This window comes from Pristiophorus japonicus, chromosome 10 (genome assembly GCF_044704955.1).
Source record: "Pristiophorus japonicus isolate sPriJap1 chromosome 10, sPriJap1.hap1, whole genome shotgun sequence".
In the NCBI taxonomy this organism is placed as follows: domain Eukaryota; kingdom Metazoa; phylum Chordata; class Chondrichthyes; family Pristiophoridae; genus Pristiophorus; species Pristiophorus japonicus.
The window spans coordinates 205,826,209-205,841,621 of record NC_091986.1 but is presented as its reverse complement, the minus strand read 5'-3'; the positions used below and the strand labels follow the sequence as shown (position 1 = coordinate 205,841,621).

General features: G+C 44.9%; 1 protein-coding gene across 4 annotated transcripts in view; it reads right to left on the bottom strand.

Annotated features, from left to right (window-relative positions):
• Positions 1 to 14,410, bottom strand: part of gyg2 (glycogenin 2) — a 152,598-nt gene extending 138,188 nt beyond the window's left edge. For 3 of the 4 annotated variants that reach the window (XM_070892530.1, XM_070892531.1, XM_070892533.1), the window contains exon 1: positions 14,220 to 14,410. In XM_070892530.1, coding sequence (XP_070748631.1) covers positions 14,220 to 14,226 — 7 coding nt within the window. In that variant the 5' untranslated portion in view covers positions 14,227 to 14,410. The remainder of the gene's footprint in view (positions 1 to 14,219) is intronic. The other variant, XM_070892532.1, reaches the window with a different exon arrangement.
• Between the last annotated feature and the right edge of the window lie 1,003 nt (positions 14,411 to 15,413).

Here is a 15,413-nt window from a genome sequence, read left to right as displayed (position 1 = left end):
CAAGCAGCACAGAAGTGTTCAGCAAGTTCACAGGTCAAAGGGTACATTAAGCATAGTAGAGAATGTCAGTTTGTCACCCTGCCCATTGTGTAGTTTGCTCAAAGCAAGACACCCAGTTCTAGTTGGGAATATTCAGCGCTTGTTCTTTTTCACAGCAATACACAATGCAATTAATATTTGACGACTTGTATCTATACTTTGAACAAACCCCATTGTGTTTGGTTATCAAATCAGTGGTGCTCCCTGCTCCCATGCCAAGGCCACACAATGGTGTGAAGCTTTAATTAAATACATTCCACAAATCAGCAAGATTATACTGCTGTTATGTACTATAAATCTCATAAGGCCATGCAAAAATGCATGGATTGGAACTGGGTCACAGACAGGGTTGTTGGAATTGCTGGTCCAGTTGGAGCTAGACCTGAATATTTTGCTACGCCCCCCAAAAAAACGATAAAATAACTAGAAATGGTCACAATAAAGTATCCGATTTATCTTTCAGATGTTAAACCGAGACACCGTCTACCCGGTTCTGGTCAATATTTATCCCTCAAACAACAATCGCTGAAACAGATCATCTGGTGATTACCTCATTGCAGTTTGTGGGATCTTGCTGTGTGCAAATTGACTGCCCACATTTCCTGCAACTCTAACTACACTTCAAAAATAAAGTGCGTTATTGGCTGTAAAGTGTTTTGGACGTCCTGAGATTGTGAAAAGTTGCTAAATAAATGATTCTTTTCAAAGCTGAAAGGTCTTTGAGGCCAGAGATGAATCTTCTTGTTCTCCTTTGCATTGTCTCGAGTGTTTCTATGGTGTGTCAACCAGAATTCATGCCATACCACAGGGGCAGCTTGTCCAGATGAACACTGCACGACTAACTCAACAACAACTTGTATTTATATAGCGCCTTTAACGTAGTGAATCACCACAAGGTGCTGCACAGGAGTATTTTTAATATGTTGACACCGAGCCACATAAATAGAAATTAGTGCAGGTGACCTAAAGCTTGGTCAAAGAGGTAGGTTTTAAGGAACGTCTTGAAGGAAAGAGAGGTAAAGAGGCGGAGAGGTTTAGGCAGGGAAGTCCAGAGCTTGGGGCCGAGGCAACAGAAGGCACAGCCACCAATGGTTGAGCGATTATAATCAAGGATGCTCAAGAGGGCAGAATTAGAGGAGCGCAGACATCTCGGTGACTTGTGAGGCTGGAGGAGATTACAGATAGGGAGGGGTGAGGCCATGGAGGGATTTGAAAACAAGGATGAGAATTTTGAAATCAAGGCATTGCTGCACAGACCTCACGGGGGAAGGGATTGTGTTATGATAAACTAATGACATAGTATTTTTCTTTGATAGCACTCTGCGATCTCAAACATAGCCATTCAAAAATTAAGAATTTATTTCTTCAGATAATGTACAAAATACAAGTAACATCACTCCCTCAGAAGTCATTTTTGCCCACGATTAATTATTTATCGGAATCTTTGTTGCTGGTCACAGAACACAAAAGTTTAAATTTGCTTACTGTTAGCTGTTTCTGCAGAGTGCAGAGAATACACAGATCAGACTGTCTGATATATACGCACCGCAGGCCAAGGGGACCTTGATAATTGTAGCCATCATCAATATCGTCACTGAGGCGTACGAAAGCATGGGCCTTACACTAAACATCCGTAAGACAAAGGTCCTCCACCAACCTGACCCCACCACACAGCACTGCTCCCCATTCATCAAGATCCACGGCGTGGCCTTGGACAATGTGGCCACTTTCCATACCTCGGGAGTCTACTATCAGCAAGGGCAGACATCAACGACGAGGTCCAACACTGCCTCCAGTGCGCCAGCGCAGCCTTTGGTCGTTTGAGGAAGAGGAGTGTTCGAGGATCAGGCCCTCAAATCTGGCACCAAGCTCATGGTCTACAGGGCTGTAGTGATACCCGCCCTCCTGTATGGCTCAGAGACGTGGACCATTTACAGTAGACACCTCAAATCGCTGGAGAAATACCACCAACAATGTCTCCACAAGATCCTGCAAATCCCCTGGGAGGACAGGTGTACCAACGTCAGTGTTCTCGATCAGGCCAACATCGAAGCACTGACCATCTCCGTTGGGCAGGCCATTGTTCGCATGCCCGACACAAGACTCCCAAAGAAAGCGCTCTACTCAGAACTCCTACATGGCAAGTGAGCCCCAGGTGGGCAGAGGAAACGTTTCAAGGATACCCTCAAAGCCTTGATAAAGTGCAACATCCCCACCGACACCTGGGAATCCCTGGCCAAAGACTGCCCTAAATGGAGGAGAGCATTCGGGAGGGCGCTGAGCACCTCGAGTCTCGTCGCCGAGAGCATGCAGAAAAAAAGCGCAGGCAGAAGGAGCATGCGGCAAACCAGACTCCCCACCCAACCGTTCCTTCAACGACCCTCTGTCCCACCTGTGACAGAGACTGTAATTCCCGCATTGGACTGTACAGTCACCTGAGAACTCAGAGTGGAAGTAAGTCTTCATCGATTTTGAGGGACTGCCTAAGATGATGATCATTCTAAGTAATTGGAATTGTTCAATGGATCAAGCCATTACATTTAGTCACATGAATCGTTCGAGACCAGCTAGAAGCATCAACCTGCATGCTAAGCGTCAACAGCTTACATATTCATAGAATCATACAGCACAGGAGGACATTCAGCCCATCGTGCCCGAGCCAGCTCTTTGAAAGAACTAGCCAATTTGTCCCACTCACTCCCCTACGCTTTCCCCACAGCACTGAAAGTTCTCATCTGCCCTCTGGTTCAGCTGTGGCTCAGTCGGCAGCACACTCATCTTTGAGTCAGAAGGTTGTGGGTTCAAGTCCCACTCCAGGGACGTGAGCACCAAAATCCAGGCTGACACTCCAGTGCAGTGCTGAGGGAGCGCTGCACTGTCGGAGGTGCCAACTTTCAAATGAGACGTTAAACCGAGGCCCCGTCTGCTCTCTCAGGTGGACCTAAAAGATCCCAAGGCACTATTTTGAAGAGGAGCAGGTGAGTTATCCCTGGTGTCCTGGCAAATATTTATCCCTCAATCAACATAACAAAAACAGATTATCTGGTTGTCATCACATTGCTGTTTGTGGGAGCTTTCTGTGCGCAAATTGGCTGCCGCATTTCCCACATTATAACAGTGACTACACTTCAAAAGTACTTCATTGGCTGTAAAGCACTTTGAGACATTCGGTGGTTGTGAAAGGCGCTATATAAATGCAAGTCTTTCTTTCTTTAAAGGAAAACAATTCCAGCTTCTCTGGTCTCTCCACAGAACTGAAGTCCTTCAGCCCTGGGGCCATTCTAATAAATCCTCTCTGCACCCTCTCCAAGGCTATTAAAGGCAGTAAAAGTGTGACGTGACAGTGGCTTCTGATGTGGTGGCAAGGTGACCGACCCAGAATTATTAGAAGCACGAGCATTATTTATGGTGGATAAAAAGGGAAGGAAGCAAACACCACTACTGCTTTATATTCAATAGGGCAGCAGTTCCTAAGGCTCAATTACCTGGAATTATATTTTTGCTGAATAAAAAAAGCACACAAAATACTACACCTGCAATACAATTGTCGTGGTCGTGAAAGGGCTATATAAATCCAAGTCTTTCTTTTCATTGCACAGGAATTTAAAAAGAACAGATAGCAGAATCTCACTACTAAACTGAAAAGGGAATTCAGGAGAAACTTCTTTACCCAGAGTGTGGCATTCACTAGCATAGGGAATAGTTGAGGTGAATAACAGATGCATTTAAGGGGAAGCTAGATAAACACACGAGTGAGATAAGAGTAGAAAGTTATGCTGAAGAGGAGGGGAGGGAGGAGGCTCGTGTGGAGCATAAACACTGGCATAGAGCTGTTGGGCACAATGCGTTTATATGCTGTACATTTGATGTCATTCTATGAAGCAGTAGAGTTATTTGTTACACTCGAGTTCAAGCTTGTACTGATCGATCAAAGAAAAAAATAATGACTTGCATTTGTATAGGACGTCTCAAAGCGCTTTACAGCCAATGAAGTACTTTTGGAGTGTAGTTGCTGTTGTAATGGGTGTTGCTCACTGAGGTCTGGAGCATGGTTATAATCTTTATCTACAAATATAGCCTGTCCCTTCCATCATCACTGTTCAGGCCAGCGCCTGAAGAGAAGTCCAGCCTAAGGTCACCGAGAGGCGAATTCCTGTTCTTTAGTTTGGCAACCACTTGGCTACACTCCTTGACGAGTTATCTCAAGGTCAGAAAAGACCAAGAGGCTCTCCCTCTCGTTGTATATATTTTAGCTACGAGAAAAGACTGGATAGATCAGGGTTGATTTCTTTGGAACAAAGGAGGCTGAGGGGAGATGTCTAAAATTCTGAGAGGCCGAGATAGAGTGGCTAGGAAGGACCTATTTCCCCGAGCAGAGAGTCAATAGCCAGGGGGCATAGATTTAAAGTAAGTGATAGGGGGTTTAAAGGGGAGTTGAGGAGAAATTTTTTCACCCAGAGGGTGGTGGGAGTCTGGAACTCACTTGAAAGGGTGGTAGAGGCAGAAACCCTCATCGCATTTAAAACGTACTTGATATCCACTTGAAGTGCCGTAACCTACAGGGCTATAGACCAAGAGCTGGAATGTGGGGTTAGGCTGGATAGCTCTCTTCGGTCGGCACAGGTCAAATGATCTCCTTCTGTGCCGTAAATTACTATGATTCTTGGGGGTGGAAAACTGATGAGAAACCTTTATCCATTTACAAATTAGCATGCACAACACCCAGATAACTAAAACCTCAAGGGGCCAGCTCTTTCTAAATCAGCCATATTGTAATATTTATCGACAATTCCTTTGCATCCAGACATTTACCAAGATCACTGCCATCGTAGGAGCATCTGAAGTGCGCGACGAAAAAAGACCAAGATCCATTTGTTCACCTTCTACCATCCTGGTAGTCGCCTGATACAACATCAATCAATCTCTTATGGATTAGTCCCGATCAATTAATCTACAACTGACCCTGACAGGGTAAACCCTCAGTGGTGGAGAGCTTTGGGATCCATAAGTCTAAACTCAACTGCTCTCTCCCCTAAGTAATGCTACACTCACCACAAGTCATGTCTCAAATTACTCACATACCGCATCACAAATTGTTATTTTCTGAAAGAAATCCATCTAATTTTGCATTTGATTGAATCAATACTAACTACACCCACCATCTCCCGAGAGAATCTATTCTATAGATTGACCACTTACTCAATGAATTGTCTCCACAGATTAGTTTTGAATTTTTCCTCTAAGCGCAGGCTGTGTCCTCTGGTTTTGCTGTGCTAGACAAAGTGAAGTAATTGTCATGGTCTACATTATCTAGTCCCTTTAGAATCCTAAACACAGCAATCATATCACCTCTCAACCTTTGGCAGAAATAATAGAAAAGCAAATTATAATTTAAATGGAGAAAAATTACAAAGTGCTGCAGTACAGAGAGACCTGGGGGTCCTTGTGCATGAAACACAAAAAGTTAGTATGCAGGTATAGCAAGTAATCAGAAAGGCAAATGGAATGTTAGCCTTTATTGCAAGGAGTATAGAGTTTAAAAGCAGAAAAGTCCTGCTACAACTGTACAGGGTATTGGTGAGGCCACATCTAGAGTACTGCGTACAGTTTTGGTCTCCGTATTTAAGGAAGGATTGGAGGCTGTTCAGAGAAGGTTCATTTGGTTGATTTGGGAGATGAGGGGGTCAACTTATGAGGCTAGGTTGAGTATGTTAGGCCTGTACTCGTTAGAGTTCAGAAGAATGAGAGGTGATCTTATTGAAACTTATAAATGAAGGGGCTCGACAAGGTGGATGCAGAGAGGATATTTCCACTCATAGGGGAAACTAAAACTAGGGCACATAGTCTCAGAATAATGGGCTGCCCATTTAAAACTGAGATGAGAAATTTATTCTCTGAGGGTTGTAAATCTATGGAATTATCAGCCCTAGAGAGCTGTGGAGGCTGGGTCATTGAACATATTTAAAGCGGAGATAGACAGATTTTTGAGCGATAAGGGAGTAAAGCGTTATGGGGAGCGGGTGGGGAAGTGGAGCTTAGTCCATGATCAGATCAGCCATGACCTTATTGAATGGTGGAGCAGGCTCGAGGGGCTTACTCTTGCTCCTATTTATGTTCTTATGTTCTTTGCAGGTCCAGTTTGAGCATGCCCAATTTACATAATTGCTCCTCATAATCCTATCCTTCCATCCCCTCGATTATTCTAGTTGCCATCTTCTGTATTCTTTCAACACTGGAGTATTGTGCAGTTTTGGTCCCCTTATCTAAGAAAGGATATACTTGTCTTGGAGGCGGTGCAACAAAGGTTCCCTAGATTGATTCCTGGGATGAGAGGGCTGTCCCATGAGGAGAGATTGTGTAGAGTGGGCCTATACTCTCAGGAGTTTCGAAGAGTGAGAGGTGATCTCATTGAAACAGACAGGATTCTGAGGTGGGTTGAAAGGGTAGATACTAAGAGGTTGTTTCCCCTGGCTGGTGTGTCTAGAACTAGGGGGCATAGTCTCAGGATAAAGGGTCGGCCATTTAAGACAGAGGTGAGGAGGAATTTCTTCACTCGGAGGGTTGTGCATCTTTGGACTCCTCTGCCGAGAGGGCTATGGATTCTGCATCTCTGACATTCAAGGCTGAGAGATAGATTTTTTGGAGTATAGGGGAAATCAAGGGATATGGAGATTGGGCAGGAAAGTGCAATTGAGGTCAAAGATCAGCCATGATCTTATTGAATGGTGGAGCAGGCTTGAGGCACCGTATGGCCTACTCCTGCTCTTCCTATTTATGTTCTTAACAGATCCAATATTCATTTTGTACTGTGAGGCCCAGAACTGAAGACAGTGTTCTAAGTGCAATCACACTTATGATGTATAAAATGCCGAGATTCCCACACTATTTTGGCTCAATATTGATCTTTCAATGCATCCCAACATCTGATTTACTTTACTCACTGCTGTCATCGTGCATTGTTGAGAAAATCTTCAATTTATCGACAATCACCTTAATTTTCCCTGCACATTATTTTCTTGCCGATTAAGCAATAGTCCCTTGCTGGATATTTGTCCCCGTGTAAAGCACTTTGCATTTCTCTACATTGAACTGCATCTGCCACCTGTCTGCCCACTTCCCAAGTATATGCAAATCCTCCTATAGCCTATCCTGTTCAGCTTTGGTGTCTACCACCTTCCTTAGCTTTGCATCATCTGTAACTTTAGCCACTGCACTTGTGACTCCTAGCTCCAGATCATAAAGATATTCAACAAAATAGATCCAGAAACAGACCCCCGAGGGACCCCATTGGTCCCACAGCGAGCGGAAATTATCAAGAGCATTAAACTTCTCAGATACTTCAGAATGGTCACCAATATAAGGCACAAGAGAACCAAGAACCATTTGGGAGGGAAGGGGATAGAATATTATGAACAGTTTTCCCGCATTTAAACAAAACATTGTTTTCCAGTGCAAAAGCACAATTTAAAAGAAAGATTCAAGAGGAATCAGTTTCACTGAAGTGAATTTGGCTTCTTTTTCCTCATTTACAAAACGCACAAAAATTACATCAGGCAGCAAAAACAACTCTTCCTCCATCTCCCCATCTCACAAATTTGCGAAACACTTTTCCACAACAGTGTTGTCTTCAATCATCGCCCTATTACATTGAGATAGGTCATGATTTTTCAGTCCAACTCAACAACTCAGCAGGGCATGGCATAGCATGTTGTAGCAGCTAAAGATGGGGGGTGGGTGGTGAGAGGGGAACAAAAACTATTTTCAAAGAGGAGAAGACAAGAGAATTGTTTAACATGTGCAGCAATTGATCAGTTTTGGTTTGTGACCTTAGGCAGAGTTCAAACAAGGAGGGGACACAAGAGGACACAAACAACCTTCCAGATATAAAAGGGGTCGGAGGGTCTAGTAAGAAGGAGGAACTGAGGGAAATCCTTATTAGTCGGGAAATTGTGTTGGGGAAATTGATGGGATTGAAGGCCGATAAATCCCCAGGGCCTGATGGACTGCATCCCAGAGTACTTAAGGAGGTGGCCTTGGAAATAGCGGATGCATTGACAGTCATTTTCTAACATTCCATTAACACTGGATCAGTTCCTATCGAGTGGAGGGTAACCAATGTAACCCCACTTTTTAAAAAAGGAGGGAGAGAGAAAACAGGGAATTATAGACCGGTCAGCCTGACATCGGTAGTGGGTAAAATGATGGAATCAATTATTAAGGATGTCATAGCAGCGCATTTGGAAAGAGGTGACATGATAGGTCCAAGTCAGCATGGATTTGTGAAAGGGAAATCATGCTTGACAAATCTTCTGGAATTTTTTGAGGATGTTTCCAGTAGAGTGGACAAGGGAGAACCAGTTGATGTGGTATACTTGGACTTTCAGAAGGCTTTCGACAAGGTCCCACACAAGAGATTAATGTGCAAAGTTAAAGCACATGGGATTGAGGGTAGTGTGCTGACATGGATTGAGAACTGGTTGTCAGACAGGAAGCAAAGAGTAGGAGTAAATGGGTACTTTTCAGAATGGCAGGCAGTGACTAGTGGGGTACCGCAAGGTTCTGTGCTGGGGCCCCAGCTGTTTACATTGTACATTAATGATTTAGACGAGGGGATTAAATGTAGTATCTCCAAATTTGCGGATGACACTAAGTTGGGTGGCAGTGTGAGCTGCGAGGAGGATGTTATGAGGCTGCAGAGTGACTTGGGTAGGTTAGGTGAGTGGGCAAATGCGTGGCAGATGAAGTATAATGTGGATAAATGTGAGGTTATCCACTTTGGTGGTAAAAATAGAGAGACAGACTATTATCTGAATGGTGACAGATTAGGAAAAGGGGAGGTGCAATGAGACCTGGGTGTCATGGTGCATCAGTCATTGAAGGTTGGCAAGCTGGTACAGCAGGCGGTTAAGAAAGCAAATGGCATGTTGGCCTTCATAGCAAGGGGATTTGAGTACAGGGGCAGGGAGGTGTTGCTACAGTTGTGCAGGGCCTTGGTGAGGCCACACCTGGAGTATTATGTACAGTTTTGGTCTCCTAACCTGAGGAAGGACATTCTTGCTATTGAGGGAGTGCAGCGAAGGTTCACCAGACTGATTCCCGGAATGGCGGGACTGACCCATCAAGAAAGACTGGATCAACTGGGCTTGTATTCACTGGAGTTCAGAAGAATGAGGGAACCTCATAGAAACGTTTAAAATTCTGATGGGTTTAGACAGGTTAGATGCAGGAAGAATGTTCCCAATGTTGGGGAAGTCCAGAACCAGGGGTCACAGTCAAAGGATAAGGGGTAAGCCATTTAGGACCGAGATGAGGAGAAACTTCTTCACCCAGAGAGTGGCGAACCTGTGGAATTCTCTACCACAGAAAGTTGTTGAGGCCAATTCACTAAATATATTCAAAAAGGAGTTAGATGAAGTCCTTACTACTAGGGGGATCAAGGGGTATGGCGAGAAAGCAGGAATGGGGTACTGAAGTTGCATGTTCAGCCATGAACTCATTGAATGGCGGTGCAGGCTAGAAGGGCCGAATGGCCTATTCCTGCACCTATTTTCTATGTTTCTATGAAACACAGGAGAGGGAAGGTGAATGGACTTTGTAGAATGAGGGAATGATTCTCATCCTTCTTTTAAAATCCCACCATGGCCTCACCCCTCCCTATCTCTATAACCTCCTCCAGCCCTACATAGAGCACCCACCGACAACGAGCTATTCAGCCTAATCCCACTTTCCAACCTTGCAGGTTACGGCACTTCGGGTATATATCCAAGTACTTTTTAAAATGTGGTGAGGGTTATAGCCTCTACCACAATTTCAGGCAATGAGTTCCAGATCCTCATCACCCTCTGGGTGAAAAAAAATCCCCTCTAAACCTCCTACCAATTACTTTAAATCTATGCCCTCTGGTTGTTGACCCCTCTGCTAAGGGAAATAGGTGCTTCCTATCCACTCTATCTAGGCCCCTCAATTTTATACACCTCAATAAAGGTCTCCCCTCAGCCTGCTCTGTTCCAAAGAAAACAACCCAAGCCTATCCAATCCTTCCTCATAGCTAAAATTCTCCAATCCTGGCAACATCCTCGTAAATCCCCTCTGTACCCTCTCTCTCGTGCAATCACATCTTTCCTGTAGTGTGATGACCAGAACAGAGCACAGTACTCTAGCTGTGGCCTAACCAGTGTTTTATACAATTCAAGCATAACCACACCCTTCTCTTATATTCTAGGTATCGGCTAATAAAGGCAAGTATTCCCTTTACCTGCTTAATCACCTTATCTACCTGGCCTGCTACCTTCAAGGATCTGTGGACATGCACTCCAAGGTTCCTTTGTTCCTCTATACTTCAGTGTTATACCATTTATTGTGTATTGCTTTGCCTGGTTAGCCCTCCCCAAATGCATTACCTCACACTTCTCAGAATTGAATTCCATTTGCCACTGTTCTGCCCACCTGACCAGTTCATTGATATCTTCCTGCAGTCTATAACTTTCTTCATTATCAACCACACAGCCAATTTGTGTATCATTTGCAAACTTCTTGATCTTATCCCCAACATTCAAGTCCAAATCACTGATATAAACTACAAAAGCAAGGGACCCAGCATTGAGCCCTGCAGAACCCCACTGGAAACAGCCTTCCAGTCACAAAAACACCCATCAGCCGTTGCTTGCTGCCTCCGCCAATTTTGGATCCAACTTGCCATTTTACCTTGGATCCCATGAGTTTTTACTTTTGTGACCAATCTACCATATCATCATCATCATAGGCAGTCCCTCGAAATCGAGGAAGACTTGCTTCCACTCTAAATGTGAGTTCTTAGGTGGCTGAACAGTCCAATATGAGAACCACAGTCCCTGTCACAGGTGGGACAGACAGTGGTTGAAGGAAAGGGTGGGCAGGGAGTCTGGTTTGTCGCACGCTCTTTCCGCTGCCTGCGCTTGATTTCTGCACGCTCTCGGCAACGAGACTCGACGTGCTCAGCGCCCTCCCAGATTCACTTCCTCCTCTTAGGGCGGTCTTTGGCCAGGGACTCCCAGGTGTCAGTGGGGGTGTCGCACTTTATCAGGGAGGCTTTGAGGGTGTCCTTGTAACGTTTCCGCTGCCCACCTTTGGCTCGTTTACCGTGGACGAGTTCCGAGTAGAGAGCATGCTTTGGGAGTCTCGTGTCTGCATGCGAACTATGTGGCCTGCCCAACAGAGCTGATCAAGTGTGGTCAGTGCTTCAATGCTGGGGATGTTGGCTCATGTGGGACCTGATCAAAAGCCTTGCTAAAATCCATATACACTATATCAAATGCACTACCCCTCATCGACCCTCCTTGTTACCTCCTCAAAAAATGTAATCAAGTTAGTCAGATACGACCTTCCCTTAACAAATCCTTGCTGACTGTCCTGGATTAATCCGTGTCTTTCTAAATGAAGATTAATCCTGCCCCTCAGAAATTTTTCCAATAATTTTCCCACCACCGAGGTTAGGCTGACTGGCCTGTAACTATTCGGTCTATCCCTTTCTCCCCTTTTAAACAAAGGTACAATGTCAGCAGTCCTCCAGTACCACACCTGTAGCCAGAGAGTATTAGGAAATGATGGTCAGAGCCTCTGCTATTTCCTCTTTTGCTTCTCTGAACAGCCTGGGATACATTTCATCTGGCACTGGGTATTTATCCACTTCCAAATTTGCTAAACCGCTTAATATTTCCTCTCTCCCCATGTTTACCTCATCTAATATTTCACACTCCTTCTCCCTGAATGCAATGTCTGCATCGCCCCTCTCTTTGGTGAAAACACATCTTCTGCCTCCACACACAGATTACCTTTATGGTCTCTTATAGGCCCTTTAGTTATCCTCTTGCTCTTAATGTATTTATAAAACATCTTTGGGTTTTCCTTGATTTTACTTGCCAACATTTTTTCATGCATTCTCTTTGCTTTCCTGATTTCCTTTTGAATTTCACCCCTGCACTCTCTATACTCCTCTAGGCCTTCTGCAGTATTGAGCCCTTGGTATCCATCATAAGCTTCCCTTTTTTCTTTACCTACCTTGTATACTCCTTGACATCAAGGGGGCTCTAGATTTGTTAGCCCCACTCTTTTTCTTTGAGGGAACATACTTGCTCTGCACCCTCAGGATCTCCTCCTTACATAGAAACATGGAAAATAGGTGCAGGAGTAGGCCATTTGGCCCTTCGAGCCTGCACCGCCATTCAATGAGTTCATGGCTGAACAAACAGAATTTAAATTCCCCAGCTGCCGTGGTGGGATTTGAACTCATGCCTCCAGATTATTAGTCCTGATCTCTGGATTATAAGTCCAGGAACTTAAGCATTATACCACCATTCCTTGAATGCCTCCCACTGCTCTGACACGGATTTACCTTCCAGTAGCCGTTCCCAGTGCACTATGGCTAAATACCATCTCAGCTTAGTAAAATTGTTTTTTCCCCCAGTTGAGAACTTTTATTCCTGGTCTATCTGTGTCCTTTTCCATAACTACCCTAACTAACTGAATTATGATCACTAGCACCAAAATGCTCTCCCACTGATACCCCTTCCACCCACCCCTCTTCATTCCCTAAAACTAAGTCCAGAACTACCCCCCCTCTCTTGCTGGACTTGCTTGGATAAAAAAAGTTCTCCTGAATGCATTTTAGGAATTCTGCACCCTTTATATCTTTCACACTAATTCTATCCTAGTTAATTAGGTTGTTGAAATCCCCTATTACTGCCCTATAGTTTTTACAACCCTCCGAGATCTCTGCGCTCCTTCAATTCTGGCCTCTTGAGCATCCCCGATTTTCTTCGCTCCACCATCGGTGGCCATGCCTTCAGCTGCTGAGGCCCTAAGCTCTGGAATTCCCTCCCTAAACCTCCCCACCTCCTTTAAGACGCTCCTTAAAACCGACCTCTTTTGACCAAGCTTTCCTAATATCTCTTTACGTGGCTGAGTGTCAAAAATTGTGTTTGATAATGTTCCCTGTAAAGCACCATGGGACATTTTACTACATTAAAGGCGCTATATAAATACAAGTTTTTTTGCTGTTGTTGTTGACTGCCTCCTCACTGGGCAATCGTTCCAAACTTTTACCCCTCTCTCTCTCTCTCTCTCTCTCTCTCTCGTCGCTCGCAGAAGGTGATGACTTTTCGGATGATTGTCAAGGAAACAATCAAGATTGGTAACATCAATAATCTTGAGGGAATGCGATAGGAATCGGCAAGCAAATCAATTGAGGGATTTAATCAATTTATAGGTAAAACTGTCCCTTCTGTTTTTAAAACAGTACAGCCTGCCAGATGGACCAAAATGGTCTTCTCTGATTCGACAGATCATCGAATAGTACAGTGCAGACGGAGGTCATTTGGCCCATCGAGTCTGTGCCAGCTCAATCCAGTCCATCCCACCCCACATCCCTAAAATGTTTTTCTCCTTCAAGTATTTATCCCATTCCCTTTTGAAGGCTGCTATTGAATCTGTAGCCACAATCCTATTGGGCAGCATATTCCAAATCCTAACCACGCGTTGCGCAAAAGAAAGTTTTTTCTCATGTCCTCTCTGGTTCTTTTGCCAATCACCTTAAATCTGTGAATATATCACCTACCTATAATTCATGCAAACAGTAGGGAGGGAGGGATAGATAAAGGGCAGAAAGAGAAAGAGAAAAATGAAATATTCTCTATCTCCCCAAGAGATATGTAACAGGTTTGCAATAGCCTCGTCGAGATTTATAGCTAGTGACTTACAGCTACTCACTGCAACACTGTATGTTTAACCCAATAGAGAGAAAGGTAGTTTAAACACACACACACACACAAACATAAGTGGATGAGTGATGTAGAGCAGCACGATCTTTAGATAAAACCACAGCGTTACTGAAAGGTCTGGGGTAGTTGGACCCTCGCTCTCACACCCTCCCTCCCTCCCTCTCTGTTGGTACCAGTGCTTCCCCGGGTAGCCTGTTACTCACTGGGGACTAGTTTGTGTTGACTTGAACCAGAGTTGCGGGGGAGAGGCAGAGATTGGGGAGGTCACTCGGCGAGAAGGTAAGGTGGTGGGGGGTTGGCGAGAAGATCGCCCAAGGTCAGCAAGCCTGGGGCAGAGCACTGCAAACAACAGCTTGGGGGAAATAAACCTTTACCAGTCCACGCAATCAAAACCTCAAAAGGTTAAAACAAAATGCACAAACTCACCTGACATGGTAATAACTGTTTTTTTGCGGTGGAGGTTCTTTTGGGGGAAAGGAGAAGTAGAAAGAGAGAGACACTTTGCCTAATCCAGGTCAGAAGGCGAGTCCCTTTTGAGGTCTGGAAGAAATGCGAACTGTCCCCTCCCCATGGGCTTGTGACCCTCTAGGCTGGAGGACAGAATGCGCGGAGACACGGTGTGGTATAAAGAGCAGGTTCAGAATCCAGTTTGCCATCCCCGCCCCTCTGCACAGGGCTATCTCTGCACACTGCACCGTCCAATCATCCTCCTGGGGCGGGATAAACTCCCCCCGCCCCCCAACATTTACATTTTAAAAAACCCACACTTCTCAATCGCCTCCTGTTGCAATCACTAACTATTGCTTTTGTTGTTGGACTCTGAGCCCATTCCCAGTGTTTCTCTCGCACATTGCACAGTCATTCCAAGTGTTTAAAGAAAAAAGTGCATTTAGATAGAGCCAGCTGTAAGCTGTGGCTCAGTGGGTAGCACACTCGCCTCTGAGTCAAAAGGTTGTGGGTTCAAGTTCCTGGAGTGGGACTTGAGCACATAAATCTAGGCTGCCACTCCAGTGCAGTGCTGAGGGAGTGCTGCACTGTCAGAGGTGCAGTCTTTTGGATGAGTCGTTAAGCCGAGGCCCCGTCTGCCCTCATAGGCGCATGTAAAAGATCCCATGGCACTATTTTGAAGAAGTACGGGAGTTATCCCCGGTGTCCTGGCCAATATTTATCCTTTAAATCAACATAACAAAAAAACAGATTATCTTGTCATTATCACATTGCTGTTTGTGGGAGCTTGCTGTGCACAGATTGGCTGCCGCGTTTCCCAAATTACAACAGTGACTACACTCCAACAGTAGTTCATTGGCTGTAAAGCACTTTGAGACGTCCGGTGGTCATGAAAGGCGCTATATAAATGTAGTACTTTTTTTGAACTGTGATCAATGTTGCAATGTGGGCAACGCGGCAAGCGATTTGCGCAGAGCAAGCTGCCACAAACAGCAATGTGATAATGACCACATAATCTGTTTCGGAGTTGTTATATATGTGGACTTATATTTACTCTGTACAGCCACCAGAGGGCTCATTCCCCGGAGTCCCAAGGGATCCCATAATCCCTTAGGAGCAAAGATATTTAAGGAGGCTTCACAGGTTGGAGAGGCACTCCGGAGACCTGCAATA